We start from the raw sequence: 27,212 nt of genomic DNA, 5'->3' as shown, positions 1-27,212 counted from the left end.
TGTTTGGAAATAAGAAAGGTTCATTTTCTTTGCAAAAATGTTGTTTTTATTTTGGGTTGACATGACCCAGATACAATTAACAGGAGTAAAACAATCAGTTAACCTCAAATAAATGGAGGTTATGACACTGGCCTGCAAGTTTCACAACATCCAGATGAAATATTTTAAAGCAAGGCATTACTAGAAACATGTACTAAAGAAATTTGGAAACCCAATAAAAACCACTTTCAAAAACGACACTCGAGAAGACAAACCCAGCCAGCCAAGGTGTGGTATATAAAAAGTTTTAATTTCATTAAAACCCAAAACAAAAACATGATTTTATGACAAAATCAACACAGACATCTAGCCCGATCCTCCGACGAGAAGCGGTAAAAACAACTGTGGGTTTGAGGTAAAAAGGAGGCTTTAAAAACAGAGGTTTGTCGTCCTGCCGCAACCAAACAGCTGCGGTTCTGGAAACGCCAAGACCTTCATCTGGACTGTTCAACTGCACAGAGAAAGAGAAAACATCACTTTACACGCAAAATACCACATTCTTTGGGTTTGAAAAATTCAGAAGCACTTGCTAACAATGGGACGCACCAAACTGGGAAAGATAAACCAGTGACACCAATATCTGGGACAACCGTTTTAATTAGTTTAACACTTAAATTTGACCGATCCACTGAAGAAGAAAATCATTTTATTCTTGGAAACCAACAATGCCAATAACCTCAAAATATCCAATAACCTAGCCTCGGCTTTAGAGACCGCATCAGCGTCCGCCAATATTACAGTTATCAATTCATCACACCGCTCGGGTTGCATTCAATTTGGAAGCAGATATTATCAGGGTTCATTCCTTCATGCTCAAAACACAAGACCGAAGACTCACTGTAAGTGGAAATGTCGATCTCCTCGGGTAACTCGGCCACGTTGACCTCGAATCGGTCCTGCACGTCGTTCAGGATTTTGGCATCGGTTTCATCTGACACGAATGTGACGGCCAAACCCTTGGTGCCAAAGCGCCCGGCACGAGCCACCTGAGAATGAGACGAGACAGTGTGAGACGCGGGTCCTCAGAGATCTGAAACATTCACACACGCGGTTGCACTCGTACCCTGTGGAGATACGTGTCTGAGTCCTCTGGCATGTCATAGTTGAAGACGATGTTGACCCTCTCGATATCCATTCCTCGACCGAACAGATTCGTGGCCACTAGGATCCTCCGCTGGAAGTCTTTGAACTGCTGATACCGGGACAACCTGCGAGCAGAGATTCAGACAGAAGCATTAAAACATCCAGTCCTGAAAGAGTCTGAGCAGACCCTCGCGTTTACAAGCTCTAAACAAAGTGGTTCATCTCATTTTCTGAGCTCGTAAAGAACATTTAAGGAGACAAACAAAATTTCTGTAATAACAGCAAGTAGGCAATAATTATATAGAGACGTAACAAGCAATTAAACAATTAGAGGCATTAATTGCATGTTTTGCGTCTTTCAGGACTGACTTTAAAAACAAGGGTTTCATAAAACTGGGGTTCATGAGTTCATAATTTAAATTAAAAAAAAAACTAAAAACCATAATTTAATGATGCATTTAACAGTTTACCATGAAGGAACAGAGACTGACAATGAGGGTCTGAGGACTCCAACCATGGACAATTGATAATTTGGCATTCAAATGATTTATATAGATTATATAAATGTTATGGTAAATATTCTACAAATGTCACTTACCTTTTGTGTCAAGTTTAAAAAAGTAGAACTGTTATTCAATACATACAGTGTAAATGTAATTTGTCAATGTCATAAGATTAATTGAATAAATACAGTATATTGTAACCCACAAAAATCAAACTACATGAAAAATTAGATAAGTTAATTATATTGTAAACCAAAAAAAAAAAAAATTATATATATATATATATATATATATATATATATATATATATATATATATATATACACATTTGCATGTTCATTGTTAAAATATAAACTTTTAAAGATGTTTGGGCTGACAAACACTTGGGAATGTCTGGTTTCATGTGTCAATAACCGCAGTGAATCAAAGCACACACACACCTCTCTTCCTGGGCCATTCCTCTGTGGATGGCGATGGCGGGGAAGTTCTGCTCCACCAGTAACTGTGAAAGAGCCACACAGCGCTGAACAGACTTCACGAAGATCACCACCTGCAGGACAGACACAGAATCACCCTCAAGAACACAACCTCAAGCACTTCTGACAGAAACCATAATCTACAGGAACCAGGGAGAGTCTCGGATGGAAAGCCAATGCATTTAGATGGACATCATAAAAAACAAACTTTCTTTGGGAACAACGAAGAATCACAACAAAATTTGAGTAAACGGGGTCGAGTTCGATCAGAAGCATCTGCTAAATGAACAAATGTGAAGACTGGAATGAGCATGAAGTTAAGTGCTCACCTGGTTGAACTCCAGGACGTCGAGCAGGTCGAAGAGTTTGCGGTTCTTCTCGCTGTCCTTCAGTTTGCAGTAGTACTGTTGCAGACCGTGAAGAGTCAGCTTCGTCTCGTCGTCCACAAACACTTCCATCGGCTGAAAACACCACAACACTTCAGACTATGACGAGTGAAGAGCATCCGGTCTCAACCAATAACAATCATCACGGCTAACGCAGCGACAAATACAGTCGGACAACTTAACGCTACATTTAATAAACCTGCCACTGCACCCAAAAAGACTCAATTCTCAAAATACAAGAAACCAAATTGTAGTTAGTGGCATTTTAACTAGTGTTGTTTGCTTCCTTGATTCGGTTAAAATGATTTGTGTTTTTTTATCATAAAATGGATAGTTCCGTTCCCTGATTCTGATTGGTTGAGCCAAATACAAAGCCATTGTAAATTACACTACAAACACACAACTGTGACCTCGTTACATCAAATATTAAAAATAAATCTTTCTATGGTCTAACCATTTTATTACAGCAATAAACCCTGTGAATCCGTGGCTTACAGTGAATTTCATATCGCTTTATTAAAGTGTCTATATATAGTTTTAAGTTTGTTATATTAGTACAGAAATGAATATAATAAAGTTGCCTTGGAAATTGGCTGAAATAAGTACTAAAATAACACTTGAATTGTGTGTGTCCATATAGTTAAGTTTTCTATATTAGTACTTATTTCAGCCAGTTTCAAGGCAACATTTATATATTCATTTAAGCACTAATATAACAAACTTGAATTGGTTAAAGTGCTGTGTCCATTTAGTTTTAAGTTTGTAATATCAGTAATTAAATATAAGAAATGTTGCCTTGGAAATTAGCTTAAATAAAGTACTAATATAACATACTTAAAACTATATGGACACAACAACATTTGAACCATTTCAAGGAAGAGAACTGCACAAACGTTCACCATGTGATCACCAAAACAAGGTAGCCTCACTAAAACGGACAGACGTCACTCACGTCCTGCATGAACTTGCGGCAGACGGGGCGTATCTCTTTGCTGAGGGTGGCGCTGAACATCATGCACTGCTTCTCATGAGGCGTCAGTCTGAAGATGTCCTGAACGTCACGCCTCATATCTGACACAGAAACACACATATGAATCGTCAAAGACTCGGTTCGACACAAACGCACATCCAGCGCACTTCCTGCAGACGCTCACCGAGCTGCTCCAGCATCTTGTCACACTCGTCCAGGACAAAGTGCTTGACGTTCTTCAGGTTGAGGGTTTTGTTGCGCACCAGCGCCAGGATTCGGCCCGGCGTCCCCACCACGATGTGAGGGCAGCTCTTCTTCAGCACGTCCTCGTCCTTCTTGATGGACATGCCGCCGAAGAACACGGCCACCTTGACTGTGGGCATGTACTTGGAGAAGCGCTCGTACTCCTTGCTGATCTGAAAGGCCAGCTCACGCGTGTGACACATGACCAGCACCGACACCTGCACCACAGGAACACAACCAGCTCAGAGTTAAATTAAAGTTTGGCACGTTACACTCCTGTAAAACCGTAATTAGGGCCACTTGAACACCAGCATTAATAACTGGCTGACAAAACGTTTGGTAAACCTTCACAATTGTTCAACCAAACCCCAAATAATTTAACACCTGCATGTTTACGGGTCTGTTTATACACACGTCAACGTGATCAATAACTTGCATTAAAAAAAAAAGTTTTCATTTTGATGGTTTTGTCTTCAATATTAGAAATGATTTATTCCTTTTAAATTTACATTATGATTCAAGCAGTTTAACTAAATTAATGGTCACATGACATGCAAAAAAAACCACTTTAAATATTTTTTTCATTAAAAAAAAAATCTACAACAGTGAATATTTTAATTATTTAACACCACAAATAACATGATCAGTTTGTTGATTGGTCACATGAAATCATATGAACATGAAACAAATTGAATATTTAAAAGGGCCTAAATCAATGTAAAGTTAAAGAGACTGCTTCAATTATTAGACAGGTGCTCTTTTTAGTGTTTTAATAAGTGAACAAACTACAATTTATACACTTTTATAAAATGTGTTTAAATTTGGCAGAGACAACATTTCAATAGTTAACTTGCACAAGATACAAGCAGACAAAAACTATTTCAAATGTAATAAATTAAAAATTTACACATTCACCAAGTTTAATTTTAAAATGATGCATTTAACTAACTTTGATTAAATTCAAGTAGTCACATTTTCACAGATATATTAATTCAATTAAAGTCTGTTATGCAAAAAAGTATTTTAGCGAGTCTCTAAATAAAATGTATATATATTATGATTTAATTAATCAGTTCAGTTTAATTATTAATCAGTACAATTGTACATTGTAATTTTAATTTAATTGACAAGGTGCAGGCAGACAAATTTCATATATAATAAATATTTAATTTAAAGAAAAAAAATCAAATTTTACATTTCAATTTGGCATTTACACGTGCACGGTTTAATTTTAAAAAGATGAACTAACTTTGATTTCACATTTATATAATTCAATTTATTTGACACATTCAAACTATACGTCAATTAAAGTTAATGCTATGCAGAAAAAAAATCTTTTAGCGAGTCTTTAATGTAAAAACAATTTTAATTATTTAAAACACATTAAATATTTATTTTAAAAGGACTTCAGTCAACATAAAGACTGCTTCAATTATTAAACATGTTCAAGGTTCTTTTTAATGCGTTTTAATAAATGAATAAATAATATTTTTATAAAATGTAAATTTAATTGACACTAAATATTTCAATAATTAACTCGCACAAGATGCAGGCAGACAAAAACATTTCATTTGTAATATTTTATTTTAAAATTTCTATTTAGCATTTATACAATCACATTTCATTGTAAAATGTTACATGCATTATTTAAATAAGAAATCAAAGTTAGTCACATGTCCACAGCTATATGATGTCACTTAAAGTTCAAGTTATGCAGGAAAAAATATGTGAGTCTTTAAAAAAAAAAGCTGATTTTTTTTTAATAAAAAGTATTTTATAATTATGAGTATTTTAATTTAAATGTTTTGTAATTATTAATCCGCTCCCTGAGTTAGTGATTTCAAACTCGTACCTCCGAGTCCTAATGTTTCATCTCTAAACAGAAGCGTCACACACACTAACCTGTCCCTCCACCGGCTCGATCTGCTGTAGAGTTGCGAGCACAAACACGGCAGTCTTCCCCATACCGGACTTGGCCTGACACAAGATATCCATGCCGAGGATGGCCTGCGGGATGCACTCGTGCTGCACTAAAAACACAAACGCCATGTTTACCCTCCGGAATAATCAACATACACATCAATGCCAACAGAAGCAGTAGGGCTGGGCAAACAGTGATTTTTCGATGAATCTTTTTTTTTTTTTTATGTGGTCGACTCAAAATCAATTCTCAAAGCCAATAAATCAATTTTTTCCAATATTTAGTTATCTATCACCCAAAAGCTAGTTTTTATGTTAGTTTTCCTCCACTGTTCATAGGCTTGCTGCCTCCATGTTACATCTAATGCTGTGGGATTTTATGTTTGTTTTCTCTTAAACATAATAACCGGATCCTGCTTGATCAAGGCATGCGACTGTTCTGACTTTTTTCAGCATCAATTTTTCATCTCGCATCAAAATCCTGTCTATTCAATTTATGCATTTGAAATATAGAGTTAGGTTCTGTGTTAATGCACCTAAAATAAAGGTTTGTGGCTTAATTTTTTATTAATTAACCAATTGTAAACTTATGTTCACTGTTCTTTTTTATAAATATAGGACTTGTATAAATTCTATATTCATTGAGTCGAATAAGGAATCGAAACATCTGAAATCGATAGCCCTAAGAAGCACACGTGTCTGACCTTCAGACGGATGCTCGAACCCGCAGTCCACGATGGCCCTCAGCAGCTCCGGCTTGAGCAGGAAGTCCCTGAATCCCGAGCTGTGGATGGAGACGTACGAGCCCTTCACCTCCTTCTTGCCCACCGGAGCGACGCTCTCCGGGGCTCCTTGAGGCTCCTCGTCCTCTTCGTAATCCAGCAGCTCATTTTCAACATCATTCTCAGCCATTCTGGAGACAAAAGTAGTGAGAAGACTGATCATAAAGCAGCAGGGCATTTAAAATCACACCTTCACCAGATTCACACTTTCACGGTTAGCAGTGAGCCATGAGGGAACACATGGACAAGAGTTAGAAAGTCCCACATAAACCCACACAGGACAGAAACCACGTAAACAAACCAGCCTGATCACTACTGAGTGACAAAAGTACACAACTGGATGTTTTAAACATTCACAAATAATGATTTCATAACATAATAGGACCAAATGCTGTTGGAATATATTGAGGTGACAGTTACACATTACTACATGTAATTACTATAGTAATAACATTGTTTTGGCATAAATAAATGTAACGAACCCTAAACAGTAACTCCAAGTAAACGAAGTTAATTTGTATTAACGTGCATCTACTGTAATAACAGTAGTTTATGCATAATTAAATGTAACGAACCATAAACAGTAACTCTAACGTTATAGTAAGTACATGTAGATAATTATGAAATGGCACTTATTTGAGCAAGTACAATGTAACTACGTCACATCAAAATAAAGTGTAACGTATATTTTTGTTAACCGATTACATGGTTCATCGACAAATTCAAAAAGCCAAAGCAGAGCAAAATAAACATCGTAATATCGCGGTGTCTATTGTTACTACGCAGCGAGTTCAGCGAAACTGGACCGGGCCCCGGTTACAAACCATACGACCATTCACGTCAATGTTATGAAGACTTAGTATGAAATTATACGTTAATATTCAAAACAATCACGTTCTCGCTTTTGTGTTGCTGAGCAACAGAGAAATCTAAATTAGTCTAGATGTGAAACTCCTGTAACTAGCGTTTAGTCGCGAACGCGCGGCGGACAATAAAGCGGCGTTTACTAGCATATATTAATGACGGAGACGCTTAAAATTGACTAAATCTCACACACGGGCTTATGTTTAATGCGGCTTACCAGTACCAAAGCCGCGAAACACTCAAATATCTTGAAACAACGGAAAAATAAACTCTCGCGCGTGCTCTCTTCCTATCGTGCGCTGTTGTTAGCACGCGCAGCTAACATGCTAATGGCATCGCGCTTCGATCTCATAATAAACTTCACTGTTAAATACAACACAGATATGTATATGTATCATAAATAAAGCTATGAGGGGAAACCATGCTAGGTTTAATTGAGAAATCATCTTACATTACCTGTATGTGACGGTGCGCGAGGAGTACGTATGAAGAAGCACTGCTGTCTCTCAAACCACACGCGACGACAGGCCGCAGTTTATACTACCGCCCGGAAATCCCGCCTCCTGAAGAACAAGCGCGCCCATTGGCTGGCGAACGCGTCAGTTTCATACGCGTTAAATGAAACCGTGTCGTGATTGGATGTTGGAACTTGAACTTTGGGGCGTTGAAGTCGTGCTCGCGTTGGGCGCGTTTGAGGTAGGCGGGATTTTTGTAGCTCTCTTCTGAAGTTTCTGAAGGTGATTGAAACGTTTGATTATATTTGCAAGTAGTTTACGAAGGAATATTAATATAAATGACTTAAAACAGTACATGTATGCTATTAAATGATTTATATCTTGCGCCATATTATGGAAGCACATTTCCGCTACATAAAAAATCATAACTGTGATATAAAAGTCGAAATGATGACATACTAAACCAAAATTATGACTTAAAAGTCTTGATTTTGACAAAAAAAAACAAAAAACAAAAAAAACATCGAGATTATGGCTAAAAAGTCACAAATATTACATATTGATGTAATAACATGATGTAATTGTAGAAATTATAGGCCTATGACATTTCTACTTTTTAATCTCATATGACTTGGTATGTCATAATAATGACTTAGTATGTAATAATTTCGCCTTTTTATGCCATTATTTAGATTTTTAATCATAATTATCATGTCGTTTTTTTAATAATTAAGATTTACCAAAACAATGTTTTTCTTTTTGTGGCTTCCATAACTAAACCAAATCAAATCAAGACTAAAGAAAGACTATCACAGATGTAGGTACATTTCCAAAAAATACATGGTAATACCATGGTACGTTTTAGTTACGGTAGAAGTTACGCAAGAGTTTTGTGTGTTTTGACTACCTTTATCAATTTTCTAAAGTGTTGAAGAAGTATTTTAGTATGAGAGACAAAATAAAATGTTAGGTTGTAGACTATACTGTACTTAAAACCTCATCAGATGCTTAGCGTGTTAATTGATAGTGTAAGGATGAAAACAAACAGCATCTTCATTTTTTATTTAACAAGATGCTATAGGAAACTAGCCAATTTTTCTACATCATGACTAACCTGTTAACCTCACTCACTTGAGCATAGACCTGGTTTGAGTGATCTTAGCCATATATTACCAATACTGTTCACATACTACTATTTATGAAGGAGACATTGTATTTTATGCTTGAATTCAACATCTAACATACGTAAAAAGGACATGTGGAAAGCAACCAGACATGCATTATAGTTTGCATTGAAGACATAATGCATCATATCTGTCAATATTTCTTTATATTTTAAACATTTTTAGACACAAAACTAGAATGTGCATCACTATTTCATAAAAAAAGGTCTGAAATCGCCTTATGACTCCGATTAGTTATCACAAATTAATAAAAAACAGTCACCAAATATGAAAACTTGAGTCGTAAGAGCTTTAAAATGATAGCCTATAGTTTGTCAAGATTAGAAAGGTTTACAAGGGGGTTAATTGGGCCTCACACATTGGGTCAGTGACATCAACCTGTTAATTAAGGTAAAATGTTTTTAATTTTGTCAGTCGTCACATCAGTTTATCCATAGATTGGCTCTTCCTTAGTTTAGTAATATAATAATAATAATAATAATAATATAGGAATAATATAATCTTAAAGGTGTATTAAAAAAAAAAATATATATATATATATATATATATATATATATAATACTTTCAGATAATATAATATTAATGAAAAAGGCCACTTTAGTGAGTGAAAGTAACTTTTCTTTAAGTACAGTTTAAAAAAAAGTTCTGTAATAAAACTTAGTAATAATGCCAAATTAAAAGTTTAAGTTCAAAGTACATTTTAAACCATTATGCTTTGATGATCTTGTCATGCTTTAACAAAGTACACTTATGTAGTACACTTCAATTGGTTTATCTATAGAACTTTAGGGTTCTTGACCCAATTTTAAAGAAGCCTTTAGGCCAAAAAGGTTATATAGGGAGAAATTATTGCATAATTCTTTCATGTTTACAGGTTATTTAAATTTTGCCTAGTGATAAAGTATGTGTAAGAACTGTTTAATTCATACAATTGAATTACAATTAAAAATGAATAAACAAATTAAAACGTAATCCATACAATGATCTCATGATAGGAACACATAAAAGGTTCCAAAAATGATGTGCCTGGCATAATCCTTCAAAGTTCAATATAGAACCTTTTCTTCTCAGTGCACACTCATTTCACACTTAAGTATATTCTTTTAAAGAATATACTTGTTTAATAATATATTTTTCGCCACTAGAGGTCGTTTATTCAAAACCAAGGTGTAGCTTGATGAAGCCTTGATTTCATGGAATCATAGGAGTTGTTGTCTTCACCTCTACAGAAATCATATTTATGGATGACCGGTAATGTATTAAAGATTTATTAGCGTTATGAAAGCCGTTTGAGCGAAACGAGGCCGCTGTAGCGATTGCTAATGAGAGACAAGTGCAACACACAACCGTTTCTGCTTCTTCTGGTCATTCGTATGTGGAGTAACGCAGCGCTGTTTTATCATATTAGATACATTTGAGTGTGTTGAAAGTTGTTATAATGCTACTTTGTGCATTCGCTCGACGGCTACTATATGAGACACTTGTTGCACACTGCAGTGAGCTAAATCGATATTAGGCATGGTAAATATGGCAGTTGCGGTAAATCAGAAAACGAGATTTAAACAAAAAGACTAGGCTAAGCGTGTTGAGCTGTATAACAATGATTCGTTTTCTGTCGATGAATGTATCCAAATAGTTGCTCACCTGTCTAATAAACACATTATATTAAAGCGTCTTTGGTGTTTCCATGGTTTCTATGAAATAAAACTGGAAATAGAGCGTTACGCAGGTATGATGTCTTTGATAGGCGACGCACGGACATAGCTCGTGTCCTGGTTAAAACTTCTAATTTCTCTGTATTTAAACATTCTTAGAAACATTTGGGATAATGTAAGTACACAAATCAACAAAATATGTAACATTGTTCTAGTGGTTTTTTTATATTTTGATCCAAAAATCTTACATAGTATGCCTTTAAGTACTCTTTTTAAAGGTATACTAAAGTGTAAGTGAATCCATTGTATCAACAGCGCTCGGATTCGCTTCCATGGTGCTGTCAAGTACGACTTGCAGTCTGTGAGGTAAACTAAATGCTGTTGGCTATTTGAAAAGCTTCCTGTTTCAGTGGGAATTACGTCAACGCATCAAACAAAGCTTCAAAGGCACTTTAAGTATATTATTTTATAAACTTAATCCATAAAATGATCTCATGAAAGGAACAAATTAAAGGTTCCAAAAATGATGCACCTGACATAATCTTTCAAAGTTCCATTTAGAACCTTTTCTTCTGAGTGCACACTCATTTCACACTTAAGTATATTCTTTTAAAGTAAATAGTTTCCTTAAGTACTGTTTTTAAAGGTAAACCCAAGTGTACTACTTTTCCCACAAGGGCTGTTAAATATTGTTTATGAAAAAACAAACCCCAGAGTCCGTAAGTTCACTTTGAAACTATCGTTTTATATCCGAGATTCCAGTGCGGAGTGAAAGCTCCACTGCGCCGTTGAAAAGTTAGGAAAACAATCCGAATTGGGTCGTGACGGAGGTTCAGAAGAGCCGGTCTGCTGCAGGACGTCCCTGACCTGTCGAGGTAAGGTGTGCATCAGCCAGTTTTCCGCAAGAAACCCGCCTCCACGGAGCCCAAAACAGCACCCCAGCTCGACGGGAAGCTCCTCCAGACTGTTTCCCCGCACATCCAGACGAGACAGCTGAGTCAAGCCGCCCAGACCTGCCGGCAAAGATCCCAGCGAGTTATTCGCGACGTTCAAGTTGCGAAGTTCTACGCAGCTTCCAAACAGCTCTTTGGGAAGGCGTTCGAGCCGGTTAGCGCTGAGGTCCAGTTCGCTAAGCAGCGTCAGAGCGCCGACCTCCGCCGGAAGCTCTTCCAGAAGATTCCCGGCCAGCAGGAGGCGTCGCAGTCTGCGTAGCGTAAAGAGAGCCGACGGTAAGTTTCGCAGCTGATTGTGCGCTAAATCCAAGAGCTCTAGCGAACGCAGCACTCCTACACTAGCCGGAAGAGCCAAGACATGATTGCAAGCAAGTCGTAAACAAGACAAACGGCGCAGATGCTGCAATCCCAACAGCTCCTCTAAGGTACGCAGGCTATTGTGTTGCAAGTCCAAAATACGCAGACCTGTAAGCGCTAGCAGCGCTGATGGCAACCTTTCCAACTGGCATCCGTTCAGCTGCAACTCTGCTAATCCGGTTAAGCGCCTCAGTCCCGTAAGAACCAACAACCTAGTGCCCTCATTGTATATCTCCAGTTTTAGCAGACTCCCGGCTAATTCGCTGAGCTCCCCCGGGATTTTCTGGAGTGCGCCGCGCAGCACCAGGACGCGGAGGTGCCGCAGCTGTCGGAGGCTAACGAGGGCCCAGCCGCGCCCCATCCCACCCTCGCTGCTCAACCTCCCGCTCAGGTGCAGCTCCTGCAGGCCGCGGAGGGAATAGACCCAGGCCGGGATCTCGGAGGCGAGGGTGAAGGTGAGGTGCAGAGTCTCCAGGTGTTCCTGAAGGTGTTGCAGGGCTCCGGACTCCACTGAGGCAGTGCAGTGGTAGAGGTGCAGCTCCCTGAGGAGAAGACAGGCCTCATCAACTCATACAGCAAACTCTGATCTTCAGTACATCTCAGAAATAGTCTGTGTCAGAGTCTTTAGTGCTCATGTCACATTATGTGGAGTCTATCTATCTATCTATCTATCTATCTATCTATCTATCTATCTATCTATCTATCTATCTATCTATCTATCTATCTGTCTGTCTGTCTGTCTGTCTGTGTATCTATCTATCTATCTATCTATCTATCTATCTATCTATCTATCTATCTGTCTGTCTGTCTGTCTGTCTGTGTATCTATCTATCTGTCTGTTCATCTATCTACATGTCTGTATGTTTGTCTGTCTATCTATTTGTCTGTCTATCTGCCTGTCTGTCTATTCATCTATCTGTCTGTCTGTTTGTCTATATATGTCTATCTACCTGTCTGTCTGTCTATCTATCTGTCTATCTATCTATCTATCTATCTATCTATCTATCTATCTACCTGTCTGTCTGTCTGTCTGTATCTACCTGTCTGTCTATCTGTCTGTCAATCTACATGTCTGTCTATCTATCTACCTGTCTGTCTGTCACTCTGTCTATCTATCTATCTATCTATCTATCTATCTATCTGTCTGTCTGTCTGTCTGTCTGTCTATCTATCTATCTATCTATCTATCTATCTATCTATCTATCTATCTATCTATCTATCTATCTATCTATCTATCTATCTATCTATCTATCTATCTATCTATCTGTCTGTCTGTCGTTCTTGCTCTGTCCGTAAGGCCTATAAACTCCTTTTTTTCTAGTTAAACTGTTTACTAGAAAAGTTTAATTCTAAATGAATTTAATTCCAGTTAATTTGAATTCTACTTCCTTACGTTCAAATTTGAAATGCAACTGGAATTTGAAAAGCATTCTCAATTCAATTAAGCAAACCCTAATATCAGCTTATGTATATGTGCACTTTTCTATCTAGACATTGTTCTGTGCCTAAAGCTAAAGGCAGTCTTGTGTATCAGCATAAATACCCACCTGAGTGCGGTCATGTTAGATATCTGTGCTGTGAGTTTGGCGTCTCCGATCAGCTCCAGCTTCAACACCTGTAACTGGCTGAGGGTGAAGAGGGCCGGTGGCAGGCGAGGAAGAGCCACGAGCTGCAGCAGAGATTGCCCCTGCGTGTCACTCGTGATCATCGACCGCAAGCGCTCTGCTCCCCAGCGCCGCTCCAGGCTTTCCTCCAGCAGGCGAGTCTCGCTGACCGGAGACAGGAACACAGACAGACGCTGGGACAGCAGAGGGTCGTACTGGTCGGCCATGTGCAAGAGGAACGCCAGGTCATTGTGAAGGTCAGGTGCGTCTAGCATGGGTCCTTTCTCACGTAGACTCTGGAAAGAGTACTGCCTCAAAGACCTGAGGATTAGGCATATTCAATAAGATTTCATCATAGTTTCATCTCAAACCATTATAGATTGCAACAGTTGGGTTCAGGAAGTAAAAATGGGAAAAAGATTTGTGACATTGACTTATTAACCTTTATGAACCTGTAAGTTAATCGATGGTAAATGCTTCTGTTGAAGCCCTATTTTTAACAGTGGAATTCCTGGTGCAAAACTGTACATTACCCATAATGCTGTACAGAAAATTCCACCAATCAGAGAGTCGCTGTGAGCAAATTACGCCAAAAGAACTCTTTATATTTTGCAATGAGCTTGAAATATGTTGTTTCTACAGATATAATGAACTATTTTAAACTCAAATATATTTTTGGTAAAAGTTTGTAATGTTGTGATTCAGGTTTTGTTAATGGCTTATAACTTTTAAACTAAAGAGTCTGAAATTTTCGTAGGCGTTTTTTTCGTATTCTACATTGTCAAAACACCTCTCAAAATGCTTGCTACGGATGCGAAAAACGCAGAAAATCGAACCCGATCCAATTTTTTTTAGGACGGACGAAAGTTTCGGAGGCAGTGTTTAAACGTGATTGACACAACGTGAGGTCGTATTTATTTTTTATCAAAAATTTCGGACGAGAACTTCAGACTTTTTAATATTTCTATGGAAAAAATATTTTCTGAACCAATGCCGCTGAAAAGTGGGCGGGGCTAATGCACTCCATTTGCATTTAGAATTTCTTAGAACACAAACAGACACGTTGGTTCAGTCACCAGAATCTCTCGACACTCACACATGGAGACAGACTACAGACTACATGGACACAGTCCTCTCCTGTCTCAGGACACCCGTACTTGTGGAAGATCCAGAAGAGGGCGTAGACACCCAGCAGACCGAACAGAAACAGCAGCGAGATGTAGGCCTGCATCAGCTTGCGCAGGACGGAGGACAGCGAGTGACTGCACTGGAAGAGGCTGTAGCCGGTCAGAGCGTGAGAGTGTAGCTGGCAGACGTGACTGAAAGAGATGGAGCTCAGGAGAGGAGTAGCGTAGCTCACGATCAGGATGAACTTCAGGACCTTGAACACCGTCTGAGCAGTGTACACCTACAGGAGGAGGTGTGAAACGTGTTAAACTTGTTGTTAAAGGGATAGTTCACTCTACTCTATTATATTCTACTCTGGTCTATTCCACTCTACTCTATTCCACACTACTCTATTGTATTCTACTCTGTTCTATTCTATTCAGTATATAACAGTATTTTTTTCCACACTATTGGGGACCAGCAACTGTCTGAATACCCACATTCTTCTTTTGTGTTCAACAGAACAAAGAAACCACATTTGTGGCTGGTAACCAAAAGTTGCTGTTTTGAGTTTAACAATGACATGAAACTGAAACTAATTCCACCAGTGGTGATAAAGAAAGATTATATATTGTACTCTGTTCTGTTCTACTCAACTATATTCTATTCCACTCTATTCTACTTTATTCTACTCTGCTATATTCCACTCTATAATATTCTTCTCTGTTCTATTCTATTTCACTCTATTCCTCACTACTCTATTCACTCTAATTTATTATATTATACTCTGTTCTATTCCACTCTATTCTATTCTACTCTGATATAATACAGGTTTAGAACAATTTAAGGGTGAGTAAATGATGACAGCATTTTTACTTTTGGGTGAACTATCCCTTTAATGCAGTATTTGTATTATTATTATTTTTAAATAAGTCTTAATATTCTTTAAACTATAGAAGCTTGTTTCAATGATGGAATAACAAGGTAATTGTGAATTTTTTTTATCTCACAATTCTGAATTCTCAATTGCAAGGAAAAAAGTCAGAATGAAAAATAAATTCCCAGAATTGAGAGATATAAACTTGCAATTTACGCAATTTAAAGTATCGTCAAGTTATGTTTACCACAGATCTTATTTTACTCATAAATTTAGAAACCCATAGGAAAATCTTGAGGGAAACATTAGCGAATTAGGGTCTGCTTACATGACACCATTTGCAGAAGATTTTTATGCGTGTTGGTCATTCATTTGCATGACAACAGTGTTTTGGGTGCCTGAAAGCGCAAACTTTTGAAAACAGATTTCAAGAAGAAGTGCAAGTTTTTGAAAACGGTCTCTGTGTAAACAACAAAAACACGAATTTCTGAAGACGATGACGTCATGCACATGCGTATTATGTGTTCAGTCTATAGTGTTTCATCGCCATCTACTGGCCTGACAGCAGAATACAGCTTTTTAATCGTTTTCGCGGATCTGTGTGAATGGGAATCGTTTTGACAACGGTGTCGTCTGCACGCGGAAAACTCAAAGGAAAAACGTCTCTGTTTTAAGCGTATTGTTGTCGTGTAAACGTACCCTTAGTCTTCCTTGTTTTCCCATCACCTCTTTAATAATAAGACAAAACTGTAAACGTGATGAACTGACTTATAGGTTACCTTATAGATAACATCCGAACTCTCACAGTGAGTGCGAAACCTGCGCACTCTCTCGAACAGCGCTCTGGCCTGCTCCCTGTCGCTGCGGTCCAACGTGGCTCCCGGTCTGGACCCATCCGGGACGACTTGCGCCGGCAGAAGCGGCTCCTTGAGCGACCGAGCAGAGAGCGTAGAGCAGTGGGATAAAGTGGAGGGACATGGAGATGGTTGCGTTGTAGTGGATGCACTATCAGTCCTTGCCAGCAGAGGGCTGTCCGTCCCAGAGTCCAAACTCGAATTGCGTGTTTTGTACGAAGATGTTACCTGAACTTTGGGTCGCGTTACTTGCTCCACCTCCGAAAAGCGAGTGTCCAGTTTGGCCGTGTGCGAAAGCGCTCTTGTCGTCCAGGGTGATTCGCAACACTTGGCGAGGAGCGACAGGAAGTGCTCGATACGAGCAGACGTGAGCGGGAAGTGGAACCAGAAGCAGCCGCTAGCCAGCAGAATCAGCGTGTGGAGCAGAGTCACGTACGGTAGAAAGCGCGAGAACCAGGGCAGCGCCTCGTGATAGCAAACCTGGCTGATGTAGACGTACTGCTGGAAGTCCAAGTTGGTACGTCGCCCCTTTGCCGGACTCCCGAGAGACTGTTTTATGCCTGTGTAAACAAAATCAGACATGGGCTCCATAGGAGAGCTGTAGTTGGTAGAGAAGGAGTGTACGGGGACGCACACGACTCCGTCCCGGGACAGCAGAAGAGTCCCGGCGAGGATGGACACCATTAGCATTAGCACCAGCAGGTAGTCCATGAAGACTTCCCACCACGGCTTCAGCAGCTTATAACTGCCCTGACGCTCGTTGCCTGACCATAGCTCAGACAGCGTGAACATCTACAGTCGGAGAGAGAGGAGAAACCACATTCAATCAATTCAACACTGCATCAGATCTAAGAATCTAAAAGCAAACAGCAACTGTTTGTTTAAAATGTCACATTCAAAAATCACTCTATCGATGCTCAGGTTTTGTTAGTGGTTGCCGGGGCATTGCAATTCAGTGGTTCTGAGTGTTTGGTAGGCGCTGCTATGCGGTTGCCAGGGTATTCTGATTGGTTGTTGGTGTGTTGCTATGTAGTTACTAGGGTGTTAATGTGTTTCTATGCAGTTGCTTTGATGTTCTGGGTGTTTTTAGTGTGTTGCTATGTGATTACTAGGGTGTTCGTGCATTGCTATGCAGTTGCTTCAATGTTCTGGGTGGTTGTTAGAGCATTGTTTTGCGGTTACTAGGGTGTTAGTGCATTGCTATGTGGGTACTAGGGTGTTAGAGAGTTGCTATGCAGTTGCTTCAATGTTCCGAGTGGTTGTTATTACATTGCTATGCGGTTGCCAGGGTGTTCTGATTGGTTGTTGGTGTGTTGCTATGTGGTTACTAGGGTGTTAATGTGTTTCTTTGCAGTTGCTTTGATGTTCTGGGTGTTTGTAGTGTGTTGCTATGTGGTTACTAGGGTGTTAGTGTGTTGCTATGCAGTTTCTTCAATGTTCTGTGTGGTTGCTAGTGCATTGCTATGCGGTTACCTGAGTGTTAGTGCATTGCTATGTAGTTAGTAGGGTGTTAATGTGTTGCTATGTAGTTTATTCAGTGTTTTGGGTGGTTGTTAGTGCGTTGCTATGTGGTTATTAGGATGTTATTGTGTTGCTATGAAGTTGCTTTGATGTTCTGGGTGGTTGTTGGTGCGTTGCTATGTGGTTACTAGGGTGTTAGTGTGTTGCTATGCAGTTGCCAAGGTGTTCCGATTGGTTGTTGGTGCGTTGCTATGTGGTTACTAGGGTGTTAGTGTGTTGCTATGTAGTTGCCAGGGTGTTCCGATTGGCTGTTGGTGCGTTGCTATGCGGTTACTAGGGTGTTAGTGTGTTACTATGTGGTTGCTTCAATGTTTTGGGTAGTTGTTAGTGTGCTGTTATGTGGTTACTAGGGTGTTAATGGGATTTTATGTTCTATATGTTGGTCTCTAGAAATGAGTCCCTCCTTTAATGTGCATCTGTGGGTTTTGTCAGCTGTTTTCTGGTCCAGCAGGTGTGAAAATACAACATCTGATCACTCAGTAAAGTAACAGCAGGACACTCAGTGTGATAATATTAATGTAATGTATAACTCAGTAAACACCTCTAAAGGAGCTTCTAAAGTTACGTTTAGTTATGTAGTTTGCTGTAGACTATTGAAATGAAAATGTTTTCTGCTAATGCATTTATAATGAGATCTGATTCGGCACATAAAGCTGAGCGCATGAATCTAGAAACCCAAATCCTGCAGAATCTCATCACACTACATCATCTAACCTATATGCCAAAAATACAAAAAGTTAGTGAAATGCACTTACTGTGATGCACTGTAACGTCGTCAGAACCGAAGCCACACTTCACGGAGTCTTGAAAGGCCCGGTCCGGTGCAGGCTGGTTTGTTCTCGCACACTAACTTTCCCCTGTTCTCACACACACAAACACACACACACACACACACGGGCCCCAAAGCAGCTTTCAGGTCTCCATGGCAACCTGCACACAATGGGCTCATTCACATAACAACATGACAGAGAGCCGCTGGATTCACAAGCAATACACAGAAATAACAACATGAAATAGCATGTAAATATCAGGTTTTCTGTATTTACTCAAGACTCTTCTTCAGACCTTTGAGAACTATCTTATTCCTCTCAAAGCAGTGCAGCAGGTGGCGCTCACGAGTCACTTTACATGAGTTTGGACACATCAAAGCTTTGAGAAATTAATTTACTGTAGTTTTATGAGTCACAGGCTTTTGTTTGGAAAGCTAAAATTATGTCCTGAATTACGTTCAGTCAAATTTACTTAAAATGATAGATCTTCGTGTATAATTTCAATCACAAGGCCACTTTTTGAAAGTTAAACTTACATGTTTGTTGAAGCAACTTGAAAACTTAAATAAATAAAAAAACTAAATAAAAATATAGAATTTAATACATTTAATTAAATAATACATTTAATTAATGTATATGCAAATAATGTAGTTGTGCAGGAAACCCCCGATTCCCCGAATATCATCTTGTCACACATTTTTAGCTATCTTGCACCGGGGATTTACACAAAGCCCACACATCAGATTGAGACACACGCTGAAAGATTTGTGTGAAAACTAAAAGGATTCTCAGATAATATTTCAGAAAAAGAATGATGCCGTTTTAACCAGTCAATAATCAGGAACATACTTTTCAATTAATATTTTTAGAAGGTAATGCAAACATTTTTTGTATATCATCTTTAAATTAAAGGTTGAAAGATACAAAGAAAAGGCTGGTTTTGGGTGGATGCTGCAGAGCACGGTGTCATATTTCATAAATAGAACAAACAGACATATATATATAGAGGAATTTTTTTATATATTTGATGAGCTCACGTGAATGATGGAAACACTTGTGAATTGTTAGAGCTTTAGTTCTTAAACTCTTTGAAGAAAAGGTTCTATATGGAACCTTAAGCGTTTCGTCAGACACATCATATATAGAACCCTGGGGGTTCCATCATGGGATCATTTTATGGATTCATTTATTTAAATGAATTAATTTATATTATGTTTTAATTTATTCATTTTGTTTGAACTATTTTTTTTTTTAATTACATTTTATGAATTAAGTAGCTCATAACACTTTATAGCTAGAAAAAAATTAAATAACCTTTTAAACATGAAATAATTGTGCAATCCCTTAAGAAATGTTTCCTTATATAGAACCTTTTTGACATAAAGTGTTCTTTAAAATTTAGCATTTTTCTAGAGGTTATATATGGGCTTTCTGGAGGTTCTGTTCAGTGTTTTCACACACATCTGCAAGTTTTCATGTTAAATATTCAAAGTGATACTGAATGAAAAACTCTTCTTTCTGTTCTTAATTCTTAATTCTTTCTGCATCACTCCAAATGTCAGACAGGTCAAACATGTTTGGAAAGACATGAAGGTGGTCATTTTTATTTTTGGGTGAACACTCCATTTAATATTCAAATTCATGCAGTTGAACATTGCTTTTTGCATTTTTTTAATATGCTGCCACAGAAACATAATTCTCTTTTTCACTTGTTTGTTTTTTTGAAGTTGACTTTCTAAACTTAAGCACTACAATTTCAACTTTCTTAGCTTTATCAATTTAGACTCATTACAGACACATCACTTCACATTTAGTTATGTTCTGATTACAAATCTATCATGCAATCTGATCACCATAACTTGAAATGGTTGTGCCAAAGGCCTGAGTTGACATGCCGTTTAGTTTGGTGATAGTTCAACTTTTTCACCTTTGTTGCCATTGGCTTGGCTTGCTTAGTTGGGGACATTCAATTTAACATTAAATTTAATATTCAACAATATTATTGTTCTGCCTGCATTGACACCATTATATGAGCACTGAACTGAGCTGGACGATGACATCACTGTTTTATCCAGAGCGGCTATATATATAAATGAACTAAATTAATAACTTTTTCACAACAAAATTAATCATCACTGAACTTACCTAAATGAACATGCCGACTTTTGGGGACTTTAGCTTATTCACCGTATCCCCCAGAGTTAGATAAGTCCATACATACCCTTTTCATCATGTCTGACGCTGCACCGCTAGCCTAGCTTAGCACAAAGACTGGAGGTAAACGGCTCCAGCTAGCATACTGCTCCCAATAAGTGACAAAATAACGCCAACATTTTCCTATTTACATGTTGTGATTTGTATAGTCACAGCGTGTACAAATAACAAGGTCACATGAGACACAGCCATCTTCTAACCGTATACATACTGGGAACTATATTCTCAGAAGGCGGAGTACTCATTGCTAGCTGGAGCCGTTTACCTCCAGTCTTTGTGCTAAGCTAGGCTAGCGGTGGGTGCGGAGTTACGGCACGAACGGCGATGAAAAGGGTATGTATGGACTTATGGGGGACACGGTGAATAAGCTAAAGTCCCAAAAAGTTGGCGTGTTCCTTTAAGTTGGACCGTGACACTATTTTCTTCTAGAAACAAACTTTGTTGCATTATTTTCCTGTTATCTCTGTAAAGCTGCTTTGAAACAATCTGTATTGTAAAAAGCGCTATATAAATAAAGGTGACTTGACTTGACTTCAGCACAGATTCATGAAGCCTGAAATATATGATCAGTCAGTCACACACATGAATGTTTCAGCATTAATGTTCTCATGTTTGTATAAACACATATCTGTGAGAAATGATCTGCAGTGCGCGTGTTTGTGTGACAGAAAAGCGTCCATCTCCATGCCTCTCGGACGTGTGGTTTGACACCTCTCGACTCTCTGAACCAGCAGGGTGTGTGTGTGTGAATGGGCAGGACTGCACACACCCTGCTCTGCTCCAGGCCTCTGGGGCTTTTAGAAGAAGCCCCTGGTATTAATAGAGCAGGTCTGCGGTTTCCCACGCAAAACCTGCGTCCAATCGCCCCGCCTGAGATTCACATCAATCCTGCATGGATATATAGAGGTTCTGTAAGAAACTATTGAGATTTTTGCTTGTGTAACCAGACCATCTTTGGCTGTGATGCTTTGAAGAACGTAAACTCACAATCACACACAGCAAGACTCATGAGTCCACCAACAATAGTTTTGTGTTCACTGTTCATTCAGCTCATGATTTCATTGTGTTTGATACTTTTATGTGTTGTCTGAATGTTTTCTATACTTTCAATTGCCTGAAATGTTTTGCACACATTTTATTTTCTTTAAAAGAAAAAAAAATGTATATACATTTAGATTTTTATCACTAGAAATTACATATTTTCATTTAAATGGCTTTATTTTATTTTATATTTTTATTATATTTATACTTTCTTTTATTTCTTTATTGGTTGGATTTAAGTTGCAAGGGAAGATATGCAAAACATTTGAATAAATATCAAACTAGAACCATAACCATTTTTGTTAGGCTACTTGAAATAAAACAAATATTAAATTATATAAAATATAACATAAAAAATAAACATTTTATTTCAGATAGTTGCCAAAGCAACATTTCTCATATTAATTTATTTTTTATCTTTATGTAAAATAACTAAAACTACAACTGAAATAAAAATTATAAGAATAGTATCTGTGTGTGTATATATATACACACGCACTTATTTTATAATTTTTATATATACATATATATATATATATATGTATGCATGTCTTATAAGTCTTTATCTTAATGGTAAAATAAACACTGTTACAGTGAATTTTTTCAGCTTATCATATATAAATGACCTAAAATGTCTAGTAAAGAATCATCTTCAAACTTAATTCTGTTTTTGTTTGGTTTCATCAGGCAACATGATCACACCAGTCTGAAGTGGAAATGTCCCAGCTGAAACTGTCTGATGTGACTCTCTGCGAACACAGCGCCAGATTTCCATCTTAGATGGCAGAGAGTGTGTGAGGCGCAATGATGTCATCGCCCGGTGCCTGCAGTGAAACTGTGAGTATCTTGAGTACGGTCGAGCAGTGCGCTTCACACACCTCCATACACACCTACTCTAGTGCACTCGACAGACAACAGAAAGCCCAAAAGAGCGAGGTGGAGTGAAGTGATGCCAGGCCGAGGAGGTCGTGGGTCACGGAAAAGGCCATTCAGTTCCAGTCATTCTGACTCTGTGACACGCCGAAAACACGTGTGGGGGGTTTTCAGACGGTCTTATGAAAGTGTTCTCATGCTATATGTCATCTTTCATTACATTCACCAAGGTATCATCTGGTTGTCTGCTTTTATTTGTTCAAAATAGATGTTTTATGTGTCATACATACATACAGCGCTGACACTGAAATCCCATCTGAAACGTCTCTATCAGTGTAGAGAATCACTATCAACACCACAAACACAACACTGACTGTCCTCATGTTTAATATCTATTGTGTTAGCACTTTAAACCAACAAATGTTTTGCTTGTAAAGTGTGTATGTGCTTCTTTCTTCATTACAAACGACACTTTCAGTAACAAAATGTGCCATTTTCAGACTATCATCTGATCATTATCTTCTCTGCATCTGTATTTAAAGGCTGCTATTTAGTCAACACACATTAGGCCACCGACAGTTTTTGAGAGAGGTGGGTCGTGAGAAAGTTACACGTTTGTTTGTCACCCTTCCTCTTCATTTTCTCACTGAAACCACAAACAGGTTGTAATGCAGAGCAAGAGAGACAGTGAGGGAATGATATTACACAGTCCAGAAGGGTTATGTTTTTGGATGAATTTCTATCTGTAACTTTCGCAGTTTGGTGAGGTTAAACATGATTTGATTTTGTGCTAATGAAAATTGCGGTTCACTTTAATTCCTTTGCTGCAAATGTGTTTGACAAACACACAGCAGCCAGAAAAGACAAACATATATTAAGAGTTATGATCCCTACTAATGGAAACACTGATCACTGTTATGGTGACTTCAAATAAAACACATTAGAGTTAAACCTCTGTTAATTCTCAATAACAACTTCTGTAGACGTCTGACAGAGATAAAGTCAGTCTGGTTAGTAATAAGTGAAGCTGGTAATGATGTTTGTGGAGTTGTTTAATCCTCCTCTGCTGAGATCTTCACAGATTTAATGTCTTCTTTTCTCTTCAGTTGATTTCATCTGAGGCTGTGTCTGAAGTCAGTTGTAGTTCTTGTGTTTCTGCTCGTCTCTTTTTCTGTTCTCTTCTTTCTTTCAGTGATTCTGCTTGTTAACAGGCTTATTAAAGCTGAGATGACTCCATATTTAATATACACAGATTTTGTGGCTCAGATAAGGTCCAGTTGTGGTTTATTTCTTTACTCTTGGCTGACATGTGGCATTGCTATGGCCTGCTTGTGGCCCAGATCTGGCAAACAGGAGTGGGTCACCCAAGTGCCGTCATTCCACGTTGCATGTGGGCCAGATCCACATTCCACAAGTGCCAGATGTGGGCCGGATCTGGGCCGACACAATGTTGCTATCTGGGATGTATATATGCATGCTCATTATAAAAATGACGATAATTGATAACAATATCTATAAATAGGCTATATTAGCGTCCACCACACCAACAGACAATAACTATGATGATAACAATAACAATAAGGCTATAGCATCCGCAACTGAGATTTTTTACCAAAATTATGTCGCGGGGCTGTGCCAAAAAAAATATATCAGAAACTCTAATAAATTAGCATAGCAAAACATTACACTCTACTAAATCTTTCACTTAACATTAATCTCGCACACCAAGGGCGTAGGTTTGATTTTGAAATTGGTGGGGATGGGGACATCCCCAGAAGCTGAGCTGCATCTGTCATTAAAGAGATCGTTTACCCAAAAATGAAAATTCTGTCATAATTTACTCACCCTCAAGTTGTTTAGAACCTGTATGAATTTCTTTCTTCTTTTGAACACAAAAGAAGATATTTTGAAGAATGTCGGTTCAGCAGAGGAAAGAAATGCATACAGGTTTGAAACAACTTGAGGGTGAGTAAATTATGACAGAATTTTCATTTTTAAGTGAACTATGCCTTTAACGGAAATGAACTGTTGGCATATTTGTTTGACATCAATAATGTCCAGTTTGTCCTGTTGGACATGGCACACAGCAATACTGTTAAAAAAAAGTTTTTTCCACAAAAAAAAAAAAAAAAATTCCCCACAAGGACAAGTATTTCAGATATTGCCATCTTTGTGGGGACATTTTGTCACTATAACTGTTGATTTCTCCCTAGCTTACCGCATCTAGGTTTCCTTCGGAGGAGCATTGCCGCTTCACACAAGAGCCTCTCACAAGTTAGAAAGAAAAAACAAAGCCAATCAGTTTAGCAATGTGTGTTAAGCAGGCGGGACTCAGATATATATTAACCGTTTGTGTGAATTGGTAAATTTTTCTCAGAACGCTTTTGTAAGAGATTTTAATCTAAATAAGATGTTTTCTGATTAAATAAAATAAGCCTAATACATAAAAACCACAAGACACAACCGGAAAACAGTGGTTATATATAAATATATTTTAAGTTTTGATCGAAATTATTGCTAGGGACATATCAGTGTCACTGGATATTGGTAGGAACACGTCCCTAGCGTCCCTACTAAATTCTACGCCCCTGTCGCACACACACACACACACACACATACACACACAAAGAAACACATTATTTAATACTTGATTTGAGCACTTACTCTCACTTTCAAATGCCATGGCAAATCATGCTGGGAAATAGAAACCCCAGCCCAGTTTCAGTTAAATTTAAGTTTGTCTAAATTAAAAGAAACAAGTTCATAAAACTCAAAACAATGAAACAATTCAGATTACTAACATGTTAGTTTTGTGAACTCAAAATCAAAAGTTTATCCTACTCAAACCAATTAATTATTTTTAGCATCATGGTTTACTGTTGTTACAGTAGGCATAGTGATGTGATTCTCTTTAGGTCACTTTTACCAATGTTCAGCAAATTTCAATGGAAATCCAAGCGAGATTCATTCCCCCCCCCCCCCCAGATTTCGCGCGTATTCAAGTTCACACTGATTCTCCATTGTTAATGGACCTTAAGCCCGCGAAATTTGACGGTACACTTTAACGATTAACAAAACTTTATCATTATTTAATGTTGTAGTTATAGTCATTGATGTGGCGACCTCAATGCAAGGTTATACAAGTAGGCCATTTTAATGTGTATTTTACACAGGTGTTTCAAAATCATTTAAGATCACAAATGACTTGTTAAGCACGGTGTGTTTTCTTTCCTGACCCGCACAGCTGGTGAATCTCACTCAGATGAAGCTGAACTAGATGAATTTCCAGTGTTCAAATCCCCCGAGCCACAAACCCTCAGAGACTCGCGATGCTTATCGCGACTCGTTCCCTCGGCGGGCGCGTCAGGAGCGTCGCTCTGCGGTGAGCGCGGCACGTCTGCAGACGCAGCAGGTGAAGCGGTGGGCTTGTGGTGGGTAAAGACGAGCAGGAGCTCCAGGGGGAGATGGAGGGACTGGTGGGCTTCTTTGTGCGCAGTGATCTCTTAGTTTTTCAACCTTGTCTTCTTTGCATCTTTCTAGGAACTCGACAGAACGCGCTTTGTGCGCTTTCTTGAAAGTGGCTTTGGTAGGAAAGTGTCTGCAAGTGAAAACGAATGTAAAGTGAGGCGAAGGAACATCTTTACAATGTATTGTTTTAATGTTCCCCTCTCGCTCTTTGCATTACATTAGGCCTTTATGAAGTTGGTTTTAAACGCCATTTTGAAAGGTGCGAGTTAAAGCATGTTTTGGTATAATCAAAGTTTACAGTAAGGTTCATTAGTTAACTACCTTAGTTAACATGAACTAAGAATGAATAATACTTCAACAGAATTTATTAATCTTCATATTAATTCCAACATTTACTAATGAACCTTATATATATATTGTGTTTCCGTGCTTTACATAAAAATATTCACAACATGCAATTCAATTGATTAAGAATAATATATAAAAACAAGAATAAAAGAGAAAAATGCATAAAAAAGATTTTACAGTAAAGATTAATATTTAGCCTATTATTATTATTATTATTATTAAAACGCTGAGTTGTTTCAACTCATGTTTGGGTCAAATATGGACAACCCCAACCGTTGGTTTATTTAATTTATTAAACTAAAATTTTAAACCCAACTGTTGATTGAAGAAAATCCAGTACTTTTTATTGTAGTCTAACAAAAAAAAAATCTGATTGTTTCTGCACTGTAAAAGATCATATGATCTATAAGTTATGATATGGTTTTACATTGCTTTAACTCATCAAAATATGTCAAGTAATTTTCAACTTTTTTTTACAAGTTATACAAGATTCAACTAATTTTTAAAGTCATTTTAATGCAATTTAAGTTGAAATGTAAACATCCAAGTTGATTGAACTTAAAAATTGAAGGCAGCTAAAACATTTTTTACAGTGTGCTGTTCTTCAATTTTCTTCCTGTTTGGTAGTTTGTCTTCCCTTGTTCTGCTGTAGATGTTATCTAAAA

General features: G+C 38.0%; 2 protein-coding genes across 2 annotated transcripts; both read right to left on the bottom strand.

The window, feature by feature from the left end:
- Positions 1–270: 270 nt before the first annotated feature.
- On the bottom strand, positions 271–7,845 carry ddx39ab (DEAD (Asp-Glu-Ala-Asp) box polypeptide 39Ab). The gene is made up of 10 exons (XM_084109983.1): positions 7,723–7,845; positions 6,325–6,533; positions 5,603–5,730; positions 3,642–3,918; positions 3,440–3,558; positions 2,431–2,562; positions 2,066–2,175; positions 1,103–1,247; positions 878–1,025; positions 271–490 (listed from the first exon to the last, which is right to left on the bottom strand). Exons 2-10 carry the CDS (start codon positions 6,530–6,532, stop codon positions 474–476), a joined length of 1,284 nt encoding a protein of 427 aa, XP_083966109.1. The 5' UTR covers position 6,533; positions 7,723–7,845; the 3' UTR covers positions 271–473.
- A 1,656-nt stretch (positions 7,846–9,501) lies between these two features.
- Positions 9,502–18,653, bottom strand: LOC311078293 (volume-regulated anion channel subunit LRRC8D). The gene is made up of 5 exons (XM_084107021.1): positions 18,589–18,653; positions 16,238–17,104; positions 14,632–14,882; positions 13,418–13,795; positions 9,502–12,412 (listed from the first exon to the last, which is right to left on the bottom strand). The coding sequence occupies exons 2-5, from the start codon at positions 17,102–17,104 to the stop codon at positions 11,305–11,307; spliced, it is 2,604 nt and encodes an 867-aa protein (XP_083963147.1). The 5' UTR covers positions 18,589–18,653; the 3' UTR covers positions 9,502–11,304.
- Between the last annotated feature and the right edge of the window lie 8,559 nt (positions 18,654–27,212).

Source organism: Abramis brama (genome assembly GCF_963993115.1).
Source record: "Abramis brama genome assembly, chromosome: 1".
Classification (NCBI taxonomy): domain Eukaryota; kingdom Metazoa; phylum Chordata; class Actinopteri; order Cypriniformes; family Leuciscidae; genus Abramis; species Abramis brama.
This window is presented reverse-complemented; position numbering and strand designations above follow the sequence as displayed.

What these genes read in the sequence shown, in the direction of transcription:
- ddx39ab (XM_084109983.1), bottom strand. Translation starts at nt 6,532, where the DNA reads ATGGCTGAGAATGATGTTGAAAATGAGCTGCTGGATTACGAAGAGGAC. An exon ending in GCCGCAAGTTCATGCAGGAC is followed by an intron (nt 2,563 to 3,439) that starts GTGAGTGACGTC and finishes TGGTGTTTTCAG; the next exon opens with CCGATGGAAGTGTTTGTGGA. An exon ending in ACGTCCTGGAGTTCAACCAG is followed by an intron (nt 2,176 to 2,430) that starts GTGAGCACTTAA and finishes TCTGTCCTGCAG; the next exon opens with GTGGTGATCTTCGTGAAGTC.
- LOC311078293 (XM_084107021.1), bottom strand. Translation starts at nt 17,104, where the DNA reads ATGTTCACGCTGTCTGAGCTATGGTCAGGCAACGAGCGTCAGGGCAGT. An exon ending in GTTCGGATGTTATCTATAAG is followed by an intron (nt 14,883 to 16,237) that starts GTAACCTATAAG and finishes CTCCTCCTGTAG; the next exon opens with GTGTACACTGCTCAGACGGT. An exon ending in CTCTTCTGGATCTTCCACAA is followed by an intron (nt 13,796 to 14,631) that starts GTACGGGTGTCC and finishes CCTAATCCTCAG; the next exon opens with GTCTTTGAGGCAGTACTCTT.